General features: G+C 38.2%; 2 protein-coding genes across 4 annotated transcripts in view; one reads left to right on the top strand and one right to left on the bottom strand.

Annotated features, from left to right (window-relative positions):
* LOC131154945 (uncharacterized) overlaps window positions 1–12,619 on the top strand; it is a 38,325-nt gene extending 25,706 nt beyond the window's left edge. For both annotated transcript variants that reach the window (XM_058107786.1, XM_058107787.1), the window contains 3 exons: window positions 10,376–10,545; window positions 11,215–11,314; window positions 12,008–12,619. In XM_058107786.1, coding sequence (XP_057963769.1) covers window positions 10,376–10,545; window positions 11,215–11,314; window positions 12,008–12,250 — 513 coding nt within the window. In that variant the 3' untranslated portion in view covers window positions 12,251–12,619. The remainder of the gene's footprint in view (window positions 1–10,375; window positions 10,546–11,214; window positions 11,315–12,007) is intronic.
* A 1,602-nt stretch (window positions 12,620–14,221) lies between these two features.
* Window positions 14,222–20,409, bottom strand: part of LOC131154947 (uncharacterized) — a 31,198-nt gene continuing 25,010 nt past the window's right edge. For both annotated transcript variants that reach the window (XM_058107790.1, XM_058107789.1), the window contains exon 4: window positions 14,222–15,117. In XM_058107790.1, coding sequence (XP_057963773.1) covers window positions 14,492–15,117 — 626 coding nt within the window. In that variant the 3' untranslated portion in view covers window positions 14,222–14,491. The remainder of the gene's footprint in view (window positions 15,118–20,409) is intronic.

Genomic DNA, 20,409 nt, shown 5'->3' on the forward strand with positions numbered 1-20,409 from the left:
TTAAATTTCGATTTCGACTCAAATTTCGAAGTTCCAAAAGTATGGAAATTTTGACGGAAATTTCGATTTCGATGTCGATTTCGATTTGAAAAAATAACGGAAACTAGTAGTAAAGCATGGAATTCTTTGTGAAACTTTAGAAATGGTTAACAAACATAAAAATATAAGTTTTAAGGCTAATATATTACAAATTAAATACATCTATGTTTTGTATGAGGTGAAAAAGTTGTCAAATAGTATGTGTATCAAACATGTTTGTAAGATAATGTACATTAAACATATTCAGTTAATGCAAATGAAATTCATAAATCATTTAAATATTGATAATTTAGACATGAATGGTAAAATAAAATATTACTATAAGTTTTTTTTTTTTCATATAATTTCAAAAGCACTTGTGATAACCTTTTGTTTCAATAAAATAAATTAAAAGAGAAATTTCACTTCACTCTCAAGGTTTCGATAAATTTCGACAAATTTCGCTAAAATTTTGAGGTTTTGATAAATTTTGGATGATTCGTTAAGATTTCGACAGAAATTATGCAAGACGGAAATCGACTGCCATTTCGATTTCGAAGGTGACGGAAATCGGAAATTTCGACAGTTTCGTGGAAATTTAAGACCATGCTCCTTTGTGACTGGTTGGTCGTGGATTCGAGTCCAAGAAAATAGCCTCCCTTCAGAAAAGTAGGGGTAAGGCTGCATATACTGTGACAACCCTCCCCCTATTCTCAAAAGGCAGGAAGCCTTGTGGCCTGGGGATGCCAATATATATATTGCAGCCTCTGTCTGATCACTTCAAATTGCCATAAAATGGCTTCATCCTCTTCCTTGCCGTGTAGCTACAGCTGCTTCCCAAATGTCAGTGTGATCCCTGATGTCTTTGTCGCCTCAAGTTTGTTGTCGTTGTCATTGAGTTTCTCACTGACAGCATTATAAATCTTCAAATCTTCCATATTTGGAACATCCTGCCTTTTGAATACGAGCCACACCATCATTGCTGTTGCTGGAATGCAGGTTCTCGTGTTCATCCAATGTAGTATTGCTGACATCTTGATCTGCTTGATCTCCTTCATCAAAGCTACCACCATCATGAGAAATTTGTCGCAACAGATCTTGCTTATGGAGCCAACTTCGCTCACCACCACCTGTTGTAACCTCACATCTATATATGGTTTCTTCAAGCATCATGATAGAGCATCACCAGTAGGAGTGGAGACGGAGCCAGCCTAGGTCAACCATTGAAGAAGCAGCCGTAATTTTCATTTTGATATTGTATTAGTATCGAATGAGTTCAACTCGGTCTGACTAAATAAAACTAAATTGGTTTTTGTATCAAAACAATCTCTCTCACCGAAATTGGCTCGAACTGACAAAACGAGAAAAATAAATGGAGGCTACCTACCTCTGCAGTGGACAGTATTTTTTTTTTTTTGGTAATAAAAGAAGATATATTAAGAGAAAAAATAGTACAAGCATGAGAGGATAAAAAATAAAATTAAAGCAAAGAAAAGACAACCCAAAACACCCACCCCTAAAAAAAATGCAAACAAAAACAACACCATAGTTGCTCGCCCCTCAATCAAAATGCTAACTAAGAAAACCTCTATTAAAACCTTTCCTATTGCAGTTGATAAAGCAGCATAAATTAGCCAGTTCCTGTTGTCCCTTCCTACCCTGAGATTGCTGTCATCCAAATGGACTTCCTTTCCCTCCAAATAAACAAACTGCATACCCTTCTTATCCATCACGCATTGAAAATGAGACATAAAAGAGGGATAAAAACCAATTTCATCATGCTCAATCTTGTCTTTCCACCTATTTTCTTTATCATTTCCAAACCAAGATCGCCCTCTTAAGTCATCCTCTAGCTATGAAGATGGCAAGGAAGGGCACACCCATAAAATTTGAATAATTTGATCCAAAGTCTCTTTGTTCATAAACCTCATCTATTAGTAGCCCACCATCATACTCAATCACTATCCAAATCACCCTACTCGCATGATGTATCTCCCCATTTCTTCTTCTCAATAGAGGTTTCCTCACTAACCTTCTTTTTTAGATCTATTTTTGCCCCATCTAAGTCCTCAATGTAAAAGCTGCCATCACTGCATTTCAGGAATTTAATTGGCCTCTTAACAGCCCTAGAACTCCCCTCAGTGGTACCAACCCCTTTATCCTTACTTTTATGCCTCCAATGTGTGTAAACCTTCGACTTTGTTGATTTTTCAGCAAATGGAGGATGACTCGTCCCGTCTTGGTTCCCAATTGTGAAAAACCATTCCATTATCTACTGTGTGGGCCTCTTGACAGCCATCATTGTTAGAATCCTTTGCGGTAAGCTCAACACTATTCAGTGCTTCCTTCCCCTGTCTCTCGACTTCTGGAGACACGCTCATGTAACTATTTGCCATTGACCACCCGAGTCGAAGAAGGGGTTCTGCAATGCTGTTTCTCAATCCTTGTTCACTTTGAGCATCACTGATTCTGCTGTGATGAATCATTTCAGCACCCACCATTGTACAATCCTATTCCATGCTTCCAATTTTCTGAAGGAAGAATTGTGTTTTAGGAGGGTTCAGTTGTATGTCCTCTTCCAAAGTACTGTGAGTCCCCAAAGTTGGATGGCCATGGGCTTGAGAAGAAGAGGCTGCCCATTGCAGCTCAAACAATCCCCTAGTGTGTTAGAAAGCCTATAGGCCCATAAGAATTCCCTAGAAAGCCCTTCGACAATTTGGTCTATATTTCTAAAATCATTTTGCAAGTAGGCTACATTCCCCTAGCAAGCCCTTTGGCCTAACTAGTTGTGACGTTGATGATCCCTGGCCCAACCCATTCGAGGCCCACCCCTCTTTTTGCTTAGCAGACATTCGTCCCATTCCTTGTGCAAACTCAGCTTCCCATGACCCTTCTGAGCCATCGACTGAGGCCGTTCCAAAACTTGCCGGTAACTTCCACTACACCATCCAAAGCTCTTTGTTGTTTCTAATGTACAAGAAAGAACCTCTCTCCAACTCTAGTGACCTTGATTCCCCTAAGATTGAGCACCGATTTTTCTCATCTCCTCCTACCCTACAAGCTCTTGTAACTCAGAAATCTACGCCATTTTTCTCTTAAAATACTGTCAATAATGAAGATCGATTGACCCTTGCCATTTGATCATAGACCCAACCCTAGAAAAGAACCATCATTATTTGATTTAATTGCCACGCAGATGCAGTTTGAATTTTTCCAAATTTCTAGTAGCACGTGACCTTGTCGTACTTTGATAATAGCAATGGCAAACATTCACCAACCCATCTTGCGGCTGATAAGGTAATCCTTATCCATTGGTTGCGTAATTGAGATTTCTCCTCCAATTGAACAAAACCTCCTACCCACACCTTTTCCAAGTGTAGACTAATAGTTATTCTTTCTATTTGCACTAACTTGAGGAATTTGTCTTTCATAAAATTGTGGAAGTTTTCTTCTATACCCAACTTTGAGTGAATTCATCTTTAACAGGGTTTGATTCTATACTTCACATCCTTAGTGCATTTGATCCTAACCCTTGCAAATTAAAAGAGACGACTTCATTTCAGCCCATTTAGGGAGACTTGGTCCAAAAAGAAGAGGTAGTTGAGAATGCTCCTATTGGGATTGTAGAACCATTGGATCGGCAGCCTGAGCATCAACTTGTTTAGATAGTTAAGGTAGCTACTATTAAGATTGGAGGGTCATTGGAAGAAATAATGGATGCCTCAAAATTGGAGTCCAATCCTCAACTAGCTGCTATCATCATCCCAAATAAATTTCCCAGGTGTACTTCTAAGCCTCCTCACTCTTAAAATGCCATTTCAATTTGAAGTTGGTACATTACATTGGCCTCCCTCAAGCAAAGCCGCAATCTGAATTTTTCATCTTTCAAAATTTTAAAATTCAAGGTTGAAATTTTGTAATTGGGGAAAAATGATGCACCATGTGAACAAGATCTATTTTAATTTCCTTATTATTATTATTATTATTATTATTATTGTATTTTCGTTATTTAGTTTAATGTTATTAGGGTCATATCTTCAATATTCCAGGATGTTATTATTTAGGTAGCAAGATCCTAGCATATCATTATTTAGGAAAATGTTATTTTCAGTTTGTTAGGTATTAATTTAGTTTTCTTTCACACCAAGCATTGTAGGCCTATAAAAGGCACTTATGCATTAGGTTAGGGGGTTGGAATTTAGAATTTAAGCTGCTGGACTATGGTACTGCATCACCTCTAGATTCTAGCGGGACAAATGCTCCTCTCTTGTACCCAGCAAGATACATGTTCTTTGTTGTGCCTCATGTCTTTAGGTGCACGGGTTTTGTTCGTGTTTCATGTACTGGTCGGGACAAGTTCTACCCCTTATTTATAGTCTTTGGTCTTTTCTCGCATTAATCAGAGAAAAATTCCACTCCTCTTCTCAATCCATTGGTTACTAAATTAGAGAAATGATTGAGGGTTTATGAATGATGGAAATCATGCAAAGACATTACTATCACCACTGTCTCATCTGCTCTTTGCTGTCTCATCTTCTAGCTTGTGACTAGGCATTCACCAATTGCTTAGAGGAAAGCTACTCAAACTTGTATTGCACAGTCCTTAATTGCTTATCCTATTGCTCTTTATGTCTAGTTCTTCATCTTTGTATTACTGCTCTTTTGTTTTGTGTATTTCCTTTATTTTTATCCCTTCCTTGCATGATGAAGCGCTTGCTAACCATGGAGAAAAACAGGCAATAGATGTAGAAATGGATGCATTGACCACATTAGGGACATGGGACTGGATGGATCTTCTATTGGTAAGGAGTTGGTTAGGTATCAATTCTATCTACAACACCAATTATCTTCTGGCTCCATCAAATTGCCTGAGGATCGATTGATTGCCAAAAGGTACACCCAAACTCGTGGTAATGCTTATTTTTACCCTCTCTCCTGTTTCTATGTGACTAAGTCATGTTCGTGTATCGATCTTGTCGGTTTGTTATCTTGATTGGGCTTTACATGTGGAGAATACCTTCTTGAATAAGGATTTGCAGGAAGAACTCTACATGGGGCACCATGCAGCCCCCGGGGGGGGGGGGGAGAGAAGAGTGATAACACTTGTAGGTTGCTTGTGGTTGTAAGTAATCTCTTAAAGCCTTGCTTGAGAAATTTGGTATGCTGGTATGCATTTGGATATCATCATCACTAGCAATGATCAAAGTGAGATTGCAAATGTCAAGCAGTGGTTTCAAGAAAAATTTGAAATCAAGGACTTGAGTACTCTGTTAACTTTCTTGGCATTGGGATTGGACAGTGTAAGGAACAGTTGAACCTACCTCGCTCAAAATATACCTTGGACTTTCTAAGTGAGACTTGTATGTCAGGAACTAAACAGTTGATACTCCTATGCATCCAGAAATGAAGTTGTCTAGGGATGCTGGACTATACTCTGAAAATATATGTCAATATAGGTAATTGGTTAGCAAATTGATCTACTTGACATCACTAGACTTGACATATCATTTGTTGTGAGGGAGTGAATCAATTTATCAAAAATGTCAAGCTGCCACAGTGGGATGTTGTTTGTAGGATGCTGTGATATCTCAAGAGCTATCCCGGAAGAGGCTTGATATATAAATATAGTAGAAACCGTGAGATCATGAGATTTGGGTTGGCTTTTTGGAAGATTGAAGGTCTTCTACTGGACATTGTACATTTGTGGGCGTACCCTTGTTTTTGTTGGTAAAAATTCAAACTAATTCAAGTAGAGTTTTTTTGAATGTATCAATAAGCTAGACCCATGCTATAACTTGTTTCATGCCGTAAACAAACTTGAACACTTAGGAAGTCTATTGAACGGGCAAATTCACATCTTTTACAACTAACACAGATCTTTGTTCTTGATCAGAAGCAAGTTGCTTTACCTGTTTTAACTAGAAACAAACTATTGTAGTAAAATCTAATGTTAAAGCAGAATACTGAGCTATGGCCCATATTGTTAGTGAGATTTTGTGGTTGAAGTCTTTTATTTCAAAGGTGGTATTCTTGGTAACAAAGCCCATATATATGTTTTGTGATAATCAAGCTACCATTTACATTGCTAGCAATCCTTTCATGAGAGGACAAATCACATTGAGGTTGACCCTCATTTTTTAGGGATGCTGCGTGGAAGGTCTAAGGACTTCCTATGTGAAATTTGTGGTTCGGTTAGGGATTAGGATATTTCAAGAAAGCTTTATTTGAACACCCCTTGTCTAATTGTTGTGACAAGTTGGGGTTAGGTGATACCTGTATAGGGAGAATGTTAGAAGAGAATACATTATTTTAGTAGTTAGGTGGTGACTGATGAATGGAGGGTATTTTTGTTCTGCATGCTCATTAATATATAAAGCCGGCAGACCTTACTAGTACAAAAGCCCCAGGGGACAGCCTCCCTCTAATCCCTTCTTTTTTCTTTTTTTTTTCTCTTCTCCTTCTATAACTCTAAGGTTGTGTTTGAGAGTTTTGATTTTGAACTTTGGATTTGGGTTTGTAAGGATTTGGACAAAATAATATTTTTTTGTGATGTATTTTGTCCAAATCCCTATAAATCCAAATATAAGCTTTAAATCCAAGCTCCCAAACACAAGGTAAGTGTTGTATTTTCTTTATTGAAACTTCAATTTACTTCAGTTTTGCAACAATCCTCAACGTGCAAGTATCATTCATGCGTGTTACTCCGTTCGTGTACATTGCATGAATTTTCTCGGTTATTGAATTATGATTTTTTATATGCTCTTTTTATTCCTTATTCTAAATTGATTTTGAATAATGGGGTACTGGATTCAGTTTTTTTAAGACATTTGAGCGACAGGTTCTTCGCTTTTGTGCTTCTTTAGGTTGTCTGTATTACACTGTCCTCTTTGCATAATTAATCTATTTTTTCATTCTTTAATTCAAAGGGAGAGGAACACTCATGGGATTTGCATCTTTTTAGGGCTCTTAATTATATGGAGGTCTTGGAGCGCACCTATGGTATGAGTAGTGTCATGTCCATGATAGCAATGGAACTCATATTGTTCAATATTCAGCAGCGAAAATCTATTATTGGAAAGGGTGTTCTGTATTTCATCTTGTTTAACATAGCCATAAGTCATTCATTCAATTGTTCAAAATTTGGTAATGATACTTTAGAATTACGATTTACTCATTTTTTGTGACATCTTATGGATTTTTATTAGAGCTTAATTAGTGCTTTTTGGGAAAAGTTCATCAGGTCCAAATAACAAAATTGAGGGGAAAGGAATGAAAAATGGCTTTATCTCATTCTCATGTTCTCTCTCTCTCTCTCTCTCTCTCTCTCTCTCCCCTTCTCCTCCTTTGCTCATGGATTGCTGCTTAACTTGGTATAATTCCTTTCAAAACCTTTCAGATTGAAGGGAAATCCTTCAATCTGTGTTTGGAAATGGATTTATACTTGGTTATCAGTTGACCATGAGGGATTAAAATAGTTATCAGTGGAAAAGAAGTTTGACCAGTTTCAGCACAGGCCAAATGCTTGCTTAAACTCAGCCAACTGAAAGGGTGGCCCCGGAATTAGGGAGGGGGTTGAAGACATGCAATTTTTGTTTGAGGAGATTGGGATAGGGATTAGGGAGGATGTTTTAGGATCTACTTAAGGCTGTGATTGGTGATGAAGCTTCATTTTTTATTGTGATGTCAGGTGGTGGGTCAATTTGTTGGAGAAACTGAAGAAGAGTGGAGGAGATGTCACAAAGCTGGGCGGTGGTATGTCAGTAAAACTTCAGGAGCAGTTAGCGCTGAGTGGCTGGGGTTTTCTCTGTATTGTGAAAAGGAGGATATAGTTCATGTGAGCTTTTGCCCAGATCCATGTGTTGAATTGAATGGATTCAAGATTAATATTATTTCTGATTTGAGCCAATTACTTTCTCAGGCTTTAGTGCGTTTAGATTACCACTTTACCTAAAAGCTTAAGCTATTAGGTTGTGGGCCAACAATGTATATCAAACTTTGACACTCCTCCACACTTGCAGCCCAATAGCATGTGGAGAGATAAACACAAGATGGATAACACCGATTACAGGGATTACAATATTTTTTTATTTAAACATGGGCAACGAGACTAGAACCTAGGACCCCCTGCTAACCAACTTTGATACCATGTTAGATTACCACTTCACCTAAAAGCGTAAGCTATTAAGTTGTGGGCCAACTATGTATATCAAGCTTTAACAAGTGGTTTACAATGGGGAGGCATAATTGGGGTGGCTATTCAAAGCCTAAACAATGTTTTAAATTCCCTTACACCCCATCAGATTCTAAAAGTAAGTGTAGCTTCTGTTGTGGGGCAAAGAAAAGAGGCTCAGCCCAATATGCATAGTTCTAACCCAGGTAGATTGGTCCAATATGCCTGGCCCTGAGCAGGATTTTAGCCCCAACAACCCACACTGTTCTTGGGTTTTACAAGGGAGCTCAGAGTCAGTGGTTTGCACAACCCCAAATGATGGTGACAATGAGTTGGGGGTGCTTAACTTGGAGTTTGACAAGGATGAAAGAGAGGGAGGTGTTCCTGCTTGTGAGGGAGGTTCCTGTCCCTGCTAGAATTTTGATAAGAGTAGCCTGGTGCTGAGAAGATCAGAAATTATTGGGAGTTTTCTGAAGTTTTTGTCCACGTGGGCAGTGGTCAGTGGTCAGGGTGGCTACCATTCCCAACATGCATGATTTTCCTCTAAAAAGGCCAAAAAACCAAAATACTGGACATTTTTGAGGCAGTGCAGCAACTCAGGTAGATCAGTGGGAAGTTTTTTATGTCTGTGAAGGCATTTATAAACAGATTTCTTTGGCAGGTTCTGTTAAGGCAGTTACCCCAACTGAGGGTGATGCAATCAGACTTTGAGTTGTGCAAAATTTTTGAAGGCGAAGACTCCTCCCAGAATTACATATGAAGTGGAATAGTGATGGGATTGCTATTTTTTCGGACGGTCAAACTGAGTGAGGAAGTGATTTTGGGGTTGAGGGTTGTGAGGGTGGACATCTGGAGATTAAGAATTGGGGAGATGTATCAAATGGAGAGGGTGAGTTTGATAATTCTTGATTGTAATGGAGATTACTATTGGATGAATTACATGTCCAAATGGTGGTTATTCGGAATCTTCCTCTGTAAATGTTCTCTCTCACATGTTAGATACTCCTATTTTTTATTTTTTGTATTTTGAGTGGGAACCTTTCTTTGGAGACAGAAAACTTTTTGGAAGTATCTAACTGTGGGCAGGTTCAAAGGGGAAAGCATTTCACTAGTTCCTGTGTCACTAAAGGAGGAATTTAATAAGAATAATGAAGTCCAAGACCTGTTGGGTGATCTCTGATCCTGCAGAGCGTAGATAAGGTTTCAGATTTTTTTTTTTTTTTTTTGGGCGGGGGTGGGGAGGGGGGGTTTGTCTTGATTAAGTAGTTTTTTTCCCATTTATTTTCTTTCTTTTTATTTTTGCATTTTAGTCTTGAGGGTATTTTTTCCTCTTTTATGTTGTTCTCTCTCTCTCTTGTAATGAATCTCTTTTGATATCTAAAAATATTTCATCTTGTTTTATGCCAGCGTCATATTCAATCAAATGCAAATTCAATGGTATGAAATTTAGAGGGAAGTGATTCAAGCTAAACCTTACTTTTGTTTGGCTGGAAGGAGGCACCATGGCCAAAAGATCAAGCCATGGAGAAAGATCACCAATGAGGACTAAAGTAGAGACATCATTCTTGATGTGTGGGCTTGCAAATTTTGTCAACTCCTTCTGGAAAGCAACCTTCTATGCCTGAGTTTTGGGGTGAAGAGAGATATTTAAGGTTAGAGAAAGTGAGATGGCAGTGTTTTATTGAACTAGTTGCCACAACTTTTCAGCTGGATGAAAAGCAGGTGAGTTCTATATTTGTATGTTACTTGACAGGACATGTAATTTGCTTTGTCCTCTTAGGTTGAATATAATTCTAATTGTTATCTTTATTTTATGGGTGAAAGGGGTGAGTTCTTGTTCTTCTTTTGGTTCGTGCAAAGTCATGATTAAGAGCCTTTGAAGTGTGAGATTCACTTCAGCAGAATTTCTTTAAATCTGACACTTCTATACATGATACGAAATTTTTAGTTTTCAGTGTGTAAATATGATGAATTCATATTTAGAGTATCTTATTTCAAAGCAGTCAAGGTATCCTTCCTTTTTTCTTGTTTCGCCAAATTATTCACTCCAATTTCTGTTTCATTTCACTTGCTGAGCAAGGCTCTGTCAAATCATTTAAGGGAATAAATCCAAGTTGTATAAGACATTTTTTACAGTTTCTGGTTGCACCATTCACAAGCATACCAATTGCATTTAATTTTCTGTAGGTTGGGATTATTCATGCCATCAACAAACTCCAAAACGATATACCAAATTTGAACTTAGCAGTTTCACTTCATGCTCCTGTTCAAGATATCCGTTGCCAGATAATGCCGGCAGCTCGAGCTTTTCCTCTGGAAAGACTCATGGATACACTCCGAGTGTATCAAAAGAAGAGGTAGGAATTTGTTTTGTTTGGGCTGCATTGGAACCACTTGTCTGTATTCTTATTTGTTTAACAAAGACTGACAGTGTAAACATCTATTTTATTTTTTATTTTTATTTTTTAAAATAAAGAAGCTATCTATTTTAAGAGCAATGTAAGGTCTATCCGTGTTTTCAAGTTTTGGCCCTAAAGAATGAAAACAGCTAACTCCAAACATATGTATGGTACATCTCTGTTTTGGGGATAAAAAAATTGAAGCCAAAACACACAACATAAAGGGCTCATTTAGTTTTGGAAAATAATTTATTTTTATTTTCAATTTCTAAAAACTTACATGAATATCACCTTATTTCCAATTTTACTACATTTTGTATTAAAAAAAGTTGAACATCTTATGTAAATGTTGGAAAACATCTTCTGTAGAAAAAAACATTTTGCAAATTTGTTTTCGAGTGCTTGTATATGAATGTTGAAAAACTGGGCAAGTGACATATTTTGTAGTTCTTCGGAAACTCAAAATGAAAATGAAAGTTGTTTTTTGCAACTGAATGCCCTAATGTTTTGCAATTGTACCCATGATGTTTCTGTATAGAAATCTTTAAAATTACTTGCTTTAGAAGGGTTCTGTTTAGCATTCATTTCCAAGTCTAAAACATCTTACTTTTGGTATTAAATTTGCAGTCAGCAAAAAATCTTTATAGAGTACATAATGCTTGATGGGGTTAATGATGAAGAGCAGCATGCACACCAGCTTGGCAAATTGCTAGAGGCATTTGAAGTGGTGAGCTCTAATTCGAACATATATGTGTCTCATATGTTATATGATTAGTTGTTCATGTGGTACGCATCACAGATCCTAAACTGAAACCACCTTTATAGAAATCAGCAAATATCTCCACTGAGATTCTCACTTTTGATTTTATCTGCAGTAGGTGAAGGCTACTTGTAAAAGAGAATGAAATGGCCTGTAAGACTAATAGTTGTATTCCACACACACACACACAAACACAAATTGCAGACTCATGGCATGGATGTATAAATTTAGAGTGATACATCATTTCCTACTTCATGATTAAGACTGATCTGCTGATCTGCTAGCTTTTTCTTTCATTTTGAAGTGAGTTCAGTAGATCTATTTTGCCTATAATTAGCCTGGTGATGCTTATATATTAGAGACATTGAAGGCTTGGTGAAAAAAGTAAATGAACAAAAGATTTTAGAAATTTCCGTTAAAACATTCAAGAGCACTTAACTGTCATCAGTTGATGAAGCTTCATTCATAATTTTTTATGGGTTGGTCCACACTTCGTCTCACATGAAGCTCCGTTCATAATTTTTTGTGGTTGCTCACACTTTCTTTCTCTTGCTGGGCGAGAGGTGGGTTTGCACTTCTGACTTTGTTGTGTCACAAGCTATTCCAAACGTTTATCTCCTTTTAAGTCTGCACTTAGGCATTTGATATTTCTGGATGCAGGTTGTGAACCTGATACCATTCAATCCCATTGGAACCTTGAGTCATTTCAGAACCAGTAGTGAGCAGAAAGTTTTGAGATTCCAGAAGGTTCTCAGGGGTACTTACAAGATCCGAACAACAGTTCGTAAGCAGATGGGTCAGGATATAAGTGGTGCATGTGGTCAGCTGGTGGTGAGCCTCCCTGATAAAAATTCGAACGAGAGCACTCGTATCTTGACGGACATTGAAGATCTTCATCTTTGACACAACACGTTTAACAACTTGCCTGGTTTTTATGCTTTTTTATTTTATTTTTTTCCCCTGATGAGGTGAATTTCTGTTCATTGAGGTCTTCAGGATTCAACGAACACTACATGATATTGTTTTCATGGGATGGTGCCATTCTTGGTTTAGTTAGTTTGGATCATTCAACCAATAATCAGGATGTTGGAGAATGGGGATTTGCGTTGAACAAGATGGTGGATTCAATTTTAGGAAGTTCCTGCGAACTAAATACTAGTTTAATTGGTCAATTTAATTAAAATGCCTGGCAGTATACAATAGCCTGAAGCATAGGCTAAATTGAGGCAGGGATGGCTATGCAATGAAAGTCAATTATTTTCCAGATCTCAATTGATGGCAGCTCTTTGAACCTTTACATGTATGATTGCAAATGAAAAGAGTTTAGTTTTGGTTGGGTTTTGTAAGGACTCATTTGTGTGCCTCTATTTGCATAAATGGGTAACTTTTAAATCTATTTTTAAAAAAAAATTATTCAATTGAAGAAATGAGTTGCTTTGTCGAGTTTGGTTCATACATTTAAACTCATGAATGATCTATTTATATGATTGTTTATAGGATCAGATTAGGTTCTTTTACAAGTAGGTGGGTTCATTTAGAGGCCAAAACATAAGAATGACAATAAAGAGGTTGATGCATACTGAATTTTACCCTTTTTTGTTCGTCTTTTTAACTCTTTCCAATTTTTAGAATTTTTAATTTAACAAACTTATACCCAGCTGCACACCACGGTGGGAATTAAGATGCAAGAGCAGTGAACTCTTTCAACTTTAAAAGTTTGTCAACACATTAATATGGACGTATCATCTTTGCATTCATCTATTTTCGTTGCATAAATTTATTGAATAAGCCTTCTTAAAATTAACTAAAGCCTGATAATAAGATTGTGCTTAACTTGAACTTGTCAAATACTTTGATGAACAAGTATATCCAAGTTCCATTTGAGCTAGACTAGGTCCCCCGAGAGATGCAATCATTGACCACATGATCCTCTTTGATCTTGGATGGGATGTTTGTCAATTATTATTCTTGCAATTCCCAAGTGATAGCTGAATTATTTAGAATAGCGCAGTCAAAATATGAAAACTAAAATATGATATTGAGCAGAGAAAGATGTGAGGTGGCTTTCTTAGCCCTGGCACTTGAGCTTACTCGTCCTACTTAATCCTGCAAAAAAAAAAAATTCTCAAAAAATGAAAAAACACACCAACCCGTACACCGCTCCCACATATGCGAGTTTGAGGAAGGGGTGGACCATGATGAGTGTATAGTATGCAACTTTACCTTAAATTTTTACAAATTATTTTCACGCCTCGAATCCTTGACCTTCACATGACAACAATTTTATCGTTGCACCTAAGCTCTCTTTTTACTTTTTCTCAAAAATTAGAAAGGGAAAAACAAATCCAGATAACTATTATATATATAAGTACAATATCAAAGGTATTTATTGGTCATATTTCAGCCATTAAGTGTTCAAATCTAAGGGAATAAGTATTAATTGACGACACACATTTATACCGAATATAATTATTAAGTGGTCACTTAATCTAAAAATGCTTTAGCTGTTCAAGTTGTGGACCAACAATTTATATCAAAGCAAGATGTTCAAAAGACAACAAGAAACTACAGAATCACAAGATTCTTGCTTCTTTATAAAGTGGCATTAACGGCATGAAGCCAGAAGTACTTGGCCCTACTTCTGATTCTGACTCAGCTGGCAATATTTGGCTGCTCAATCTTATAAGCTGAAAGAATCGAATTATACCATAATATTGTCCCTTGTAAATAACAATGTCCCAATACTTTTCATCGTAATCCAGGAAATAAACTAAGGTCATCTTAGCATGTGAAAGCAACACATACTAAAATGGCAGTTTATATCTAGACCCAAGGGGCAGACTGGTAGCGAAAATCCAAATCACAAGTAATAAATTAAAAATCCAAAAAACAACTGAGAAGGCTTGCAAGTAAAAAAAAATGGTTATGTATACACTGTAGGAAACAAAAAATATCCAAAAAAAAACAAAAACCAAAAGAGAGAGAGAGAGAGAGAGAGAGAGAGAGAGAGAGAGAGAGAGAGAGAGAGAGAGAGAAGGGGAGGAGTTGACGCCTCTGAGACATCAAACGTGCACAGCAGGCATTGCAAATGATGAAAAATAAAAATAATTTAAGAGGAACCAGTCCTGAAACAACAGAAATGTTCTAAGAGGCCAAGAGTGCCTCCACCTTTGCAATTTGATCCTCTTCATTCTTTGGAGTTGGACTCCTATTAGCCTCATCAAATAGGTCATGCTTCCACTTCTCAACCCGACCAAATCGAGACCCCTGCCTTCCACTGGGCCTCTCTCTTCCCCTGTAACCACTACCACCACCACCACCACCACCACCATACCTTTCTCTGGATAGAAAGCCCGCCTGAGGTTCTCCCCTGTTTGGGTAAATCCTATCTCTTGCAAATGGCTTTTCAGATCTGTCAAAATGGCGATGGTTGCGTCCTCTCTCTTCCCTCCTCTCACTTCCCATTCTTTCTTCCCTCCTTTCAACCCCCAATGTGGCAGGGTTGGCATGACCTGCCTTGACAAGTTCATTCAATGCTTTGTCTGCATTCTCAGCTTCTACAGGAATCTTCTTCTCCCTAAATGCAGGTCTCTTCCTCACAGGTGGAGGTGGTGGATCAGCTTCCATTTCAAAAAAACCGTCATGATGCCAAACGCGGTTGTCATCAGATGAAGCTAGGGATTTCTCATTTTTCTGCTGTGTCTCATGAGCTGTCTTGCTTGGTACCCTTGTGCCATGTTGATCTTTTGAGTCTCTCCACCATCCCCGCTCTTCACAGCACAAGAGGTGAAAGACGATCAACACCAGAAATCATTGGTGTGTTCAATAATTAAAATTCACTTTGGCAAAAGCATAAGAGAAACCATTTGCACTAATTTGGAATGTTTCAGTGACTTGAGGGCACTCAAAATTAATCCCTTAGCAGAAAGGGGAAAAAAAGTTTATCCTTAACACAAGGGAGAGAAAAAAGAGAGAGAATATTTTAGTAATCTGAGGAAGGAAAACATCAGTGCAAGCCTCTTAAGAATTTCGCAGTCATCCAAAGACACGACACTTCAGGATGATTAATATTGTTGCAACAGCACGTTAGATTTCTTACAAAGTCATTAAAATATTATTTTATTATATAAAAAATCAATAATTAAATTTATTCATTCCACATCTAAATAACTAAAACAATTCAAGTCAAAATAAAATCATGTGAAAATGCACCCAATACGTTGCTAAATTTGTGGAATTCAACTGTCTATCCATACAGGACATGTACTTGAACTCCCTTAATTTGCCATTTAATTTTCTCATGCATTCAAATTTTCCCATGCAATGTGTGTATATCTTGACATGTAAAAATAAATAAATGAATCAATCAAATGGCAATGACAAGTAAACAAACTAAAAAAGTATATAAAGCAATAAATAAAACAAGGATCATTCAATGACAACTAATCTAGAGATGAGGGACAGAGTTGCAGCTTGGTTGATGAACAGACCTTGACTGCATTGATGACAAAGGTGTCCATTAGAAGTAATCCCAGAGAATTCATACAAATGTGATTCTAGGAGAAATTCCTGAAATAGAAGTATTTTGGGGGGGTTCAAGTATTTCTGCAGAAATGGAGAAAAATGTATGGGGCATTTGTTAAAAGATGAAAGGGATGAGTTCTGCAAGTGTTGGATAATTGCAAAGGTAGCCCATGGGAGATTTGGTTAGCTCCACAGGAAGCTAAGAAGATGTGGAAAAATATTAGGGAAGATTTTCGGAGATTATGCAGGAGGAAAAGCTACCCTGAGTATGATAGAGGGGCAATGTACAATGAGGCATGACCAAGTCCACCTGGTCCAAGACAAGGTAGGGGTGGATTGGAGCTAAGGGGAAAGGATGACCAGGGTAAAAACAAGATCTGTTCAATGATAACTAATCTAGAGATGAGGGACAGAGTTGTGGCTTGGTTGATGAACGGACTTCTGACTGCATCAATGACAAAGGTGTCTGTTAGAAGTAATCCCAGAGACTCGTACAAATGTGATTCTTGGAGGAATTCCTGAGAAATTAGTATTTGGAGGGTTCAAGGATTTCTGCAGAAATGGAGAAAAATGTTTGGGGCATTTGTCAAAATATGCAAGGGATGGGATCTGCAAGTGTTGGATAATTGCAAAGGCAGCCCATGGGAGATTTGGTTAGGAAGATGTGGAGAAAAATTAGGGAAGATTTTCAGAGATAATGCAGAAGGAAAAGCTACGCCAAGTATGATAGAGGGACGATGTACAATGAGGTCATGACCAAGCTAACCAGGTTGAAGACGAGCTAGAGGTGGATTGGAGTTAAGGGGAAAGGATGACCAGGATAAAGCATGCATACATCAGGAATCCAGTTTCTAGGCTGCGCTCTTGTTATGGATATGTTAGTGGGAAATCTAACCAACAGAAAAAGAAGGTTAAGAGATGGGGCAGTAATGTGTTTTAGTGTTTCTTCTGGAATCCAAATCCATATTCTGGAGAACTAACTTCTCTTCCAGTTTTTGTCAAAAGAGGCTGCAGGAAAAGCCTTGGTTCAGGGAAGATTATGGTCAGAACTGTGTTGTTGTTGGCTGGGTGGCCGCTGTTTCAGGATGTCATACAGTGGAACCCAATGTCGCATTGGATTAGAGTGATTGGATTGTTGGCACACTTGTGGAATGTGGTCCGTAGGACCATCAACAATTTCTGTGGAAGCTATCTAGTGGAAGTTGAAGACACTAATCTTAAATGGCCAAGAATACTTGTTAGGCTTCCTAGCTCTAGACTGCCAAGGCTGGTTAAAGTGGATATTGGAATCTGGGTTGTGAAGGTGCCAATCTGGGCAGAGGGTTCACCATTCATGAGAGCAACAGAGGGCATGAAGGGTGAGGCCAAGCACATGAGGGAGAAAATTGTTCCTAGCCATACATGTTGTGATTGGAGATGGAGGATGGAAAACAGATGCAGATAAGATGGGTTTTATTTCAATTTCAAATTCAAAAGAAAAAGCATATATCTGGACCAGAAGACACGCAAATCAAAAAAGAAAAAGACCAGGATTTGATAAAAATTTGGGCCAGGATAAGATTGGTTTCAAAAGCCCAAACAAGTTTTCTGTACAAGCCAGTGACATAGGCCCACCCTAGGCTTGCAGAACAGTGAGGCAATGACCTCTAAGCCTCATGTAAGTCAACACAAGATGATCGGGCAGGGGCGTGGCATGCCTTGACCCCCTGGTATGTGGCTCATTGAGAAGTGCCCCATCCATTTTCTTCTGACAGTATATACAATTATATGAGGGCAGGCGCCTTTGCAACCGGTTGGTCATGGGTCTGAGTCTAAAGAAACAGCCTCTGCATAAAAGTAGGGATAAGGCTATGTACACTGTGACGACCCTCTCCTTAACCTCGCAAAGCGGGGAGCATTACAGCCTGGGGACGCCCGTTTGCATGTACAATTATAGTGAGCAATACTTTGTTAGAGCTGTTTTTATTTTATGTCAGGCTCCTCTCTTGTTCAGAGGCAGGAACAATAAAAACCCTAGCTTCTCACAACAGGGCAGATCAGGTTAATCATCCTTGTTTGACATTAACCTAGCTTCACTCCTTTTTTTACTCCTGATCCAAGGAAAGTTGTTCAAAGTTTAAAGTAGGACAGAAGACAAGATGGAACAATAATTCATTAATGAGATGGGCAAGAACAAAGAGAGAGGGCTTGTTGAGATTTAGCTAGGTAGATATATGATGCTACAATACTATTTAATGCTATATTTTTCAAGAGTTTTGCTGCAGCAATTGAATCAGCTGGCCAATATGGTCCTAAAATGAAGTCACTTAGCTATCATGAGTTGAGCATTTGGTTCTCTGTCTAAATAATAAGTCCACCCAATGTGCACAAGAAAGTGGTTGTAGGTAAACGTAAATGCCCTAACAAGCTTGGCTCATGATACTACTGCAGATGAGATTGGAGATGGGGAAGAAGATACTGCCATACAAGAGGCCAAAATTTGATGAAGGGAGAGCATAAAATGATACTTTTACTTGATATGAGAACTATAAGATTTAGAATTTAGAATCTTCTACTGAACCCTTGTAGTTTAATGTGTTTGTCTTCTTTTGATACTCAGCTATGCTTCACAGCTTCCATTTTCTTTGTATTCTCGCGTAGTTATGTTGAACTATATTTGGCAGTCAGTATTATACACTATAGCTGCCCTCCAATCCCTTTGAAGGTTGGACCATGGCAAAACCCAAAAGAATCCAAAGGAAAGGGCCCATAAAGAAGCCAAGAACACTACTCTATCCCATAACAAGCTAGGAGAGGTTCAACAATCCTCAAATTATTACATTCTACTGATCCAAATACAGATAAAAGCATGCAACGCAATAAAACTCTCCCAAAACCTCAATAGCAAGAAATCTCCCACAACCCAAGGTGCCTTTTTTCACCAAAACAAGAGAAAAGAGCATTCCGGAGAAGCATGGGTTCTCCAATCAATGATGAAGGAAGAGGAGTGTTCGTTTCATTGGAGTCACGGCCCATCAGGTAGACATCTAGACTTACAGGGCCTTCTAATCTGTAAGATACAGAGTGTGTCAAACCTATTGAGAGTCACAGTCCACATGAAAGTTAAAATCTTAAAAGGTGCCTTCACCTTTCAAATGAAGTGGCCCAAAGGGGAAAAAAATTGGGGGAAGGGTTTTGTAAGAGGTGAAAGAAAAGAAGATTTGGAAGAGATATGACCTATCTAGTGGATGGAGTTGTAATAATCAATTGCCAAGGTGCTAGATATGCAACTGAGAAAGGTTGTTGGCAAGATCATCTCTAACTCTCAACATGATTTCATTGCAGGAAGATGAATCTTGGACGTGGCTCTTGTGGCAATGAGTGGGTCATCTCAAGTTACAAGGGCTGGCCTGCTTCACAAAATGGATGCGTAGAAGGCTTACAACCACGCTTTCCAGAATCTTCTAACTTATATTCCGAATAGAATGGGGTTTCAGCAACATGTGGATAAGATTTAGTGTGTTAGCTGATTTTTCCAGTATAATCAATAGAACCCCAAAATGTTTCTTTTCAAACCCCAGGGATTTAAGACAAGGCACCCAAAGATTGGGAACCAGAGATCAAGGCCCTGATAAAAAAAATTACATACAATCAGACATAATCCAATGTGGAGACACTGTTGTAAATTAATTGTCATGCAGGATCCTTTTCATTGTTGAAGAAGGCAGCCAAAGGAGGTTATCCAAGGGGGTCTATAGTGGTTATCCAACAACATTGGTATGTAGTCTCTAGCTTTTGTGGATGGCACTATTGTTTTTTATGGGCCAGATGAGATCCAGCTTTGTCACTCAAGGTCTGTTTTCTTAGGCTGGCAGCTGTCTATAGAACTAATGTTATAAATAGTGCAGTTAGTCCTAGGGGTGAACCCAGTGAAGTTAGGAAAGCTTATCAACATGCCCTGAGCACAAAGTGGGTAAACTCTCTATTCTGTGTTTGGGTCCCCCTCGAGGCATCTTTTACAGATAGTGCAATTTGGGAAGCTTAGTTGATTAATTTGAGAGGTTCACGTCATGGATCAAGCAAAATCTATCAAAAGGTGGAAGGCACACCCTGACTAAGAGTATGCTGTCCAGTCTACCAACTTATTTCGTGCCCCTTCTCACCATTTCATCTAGTGCGACTAGGAGACTTACAACATTGCAAAGGGATTTTCTTTTGAGGCAGTTCTTAGGAGAAGAAAGGATCTCACCTAGTCACCTAGAATACCATTGCTCACCGATTGAACCAGAGGCTAGGTGCACAGCTTTGAAAGAAGCTGTTCTGGCCAGGGATAGGGAAGAATGGGTGGCTAATTTGTTTTCAGTTGGAGAGAATGGGTACATTTAGAGCTGACTTTTAAAAGAAACAATAAAGATTGGGAATTAGATATTAAGGCACTGATAAAATAATTATATACAATCAGACTCAATCCAAATATGGAGAACACTGTCAGATGGTGCAGGGATAGAAAATCCATTTTTATCGTTAAAAAAAATTTCATCCAAATTAGTGGAACAAGA

Source organism: Malania oleifera, chromosome 5 (assembly GCF_029873635.1).
Source record: "Malania oleifera isolate guangnan ecotype guangnan chromosome 5, ASM2987363v1, whole genome shotgun sequence".
Taxonomy (NCBI): domain Eukaryota; kingdom Viridiplantae; phylum Streptophyta; class Magnoliopsida; order Santalales; family Ximeniaceae; genus Malania; species Malania oleifera.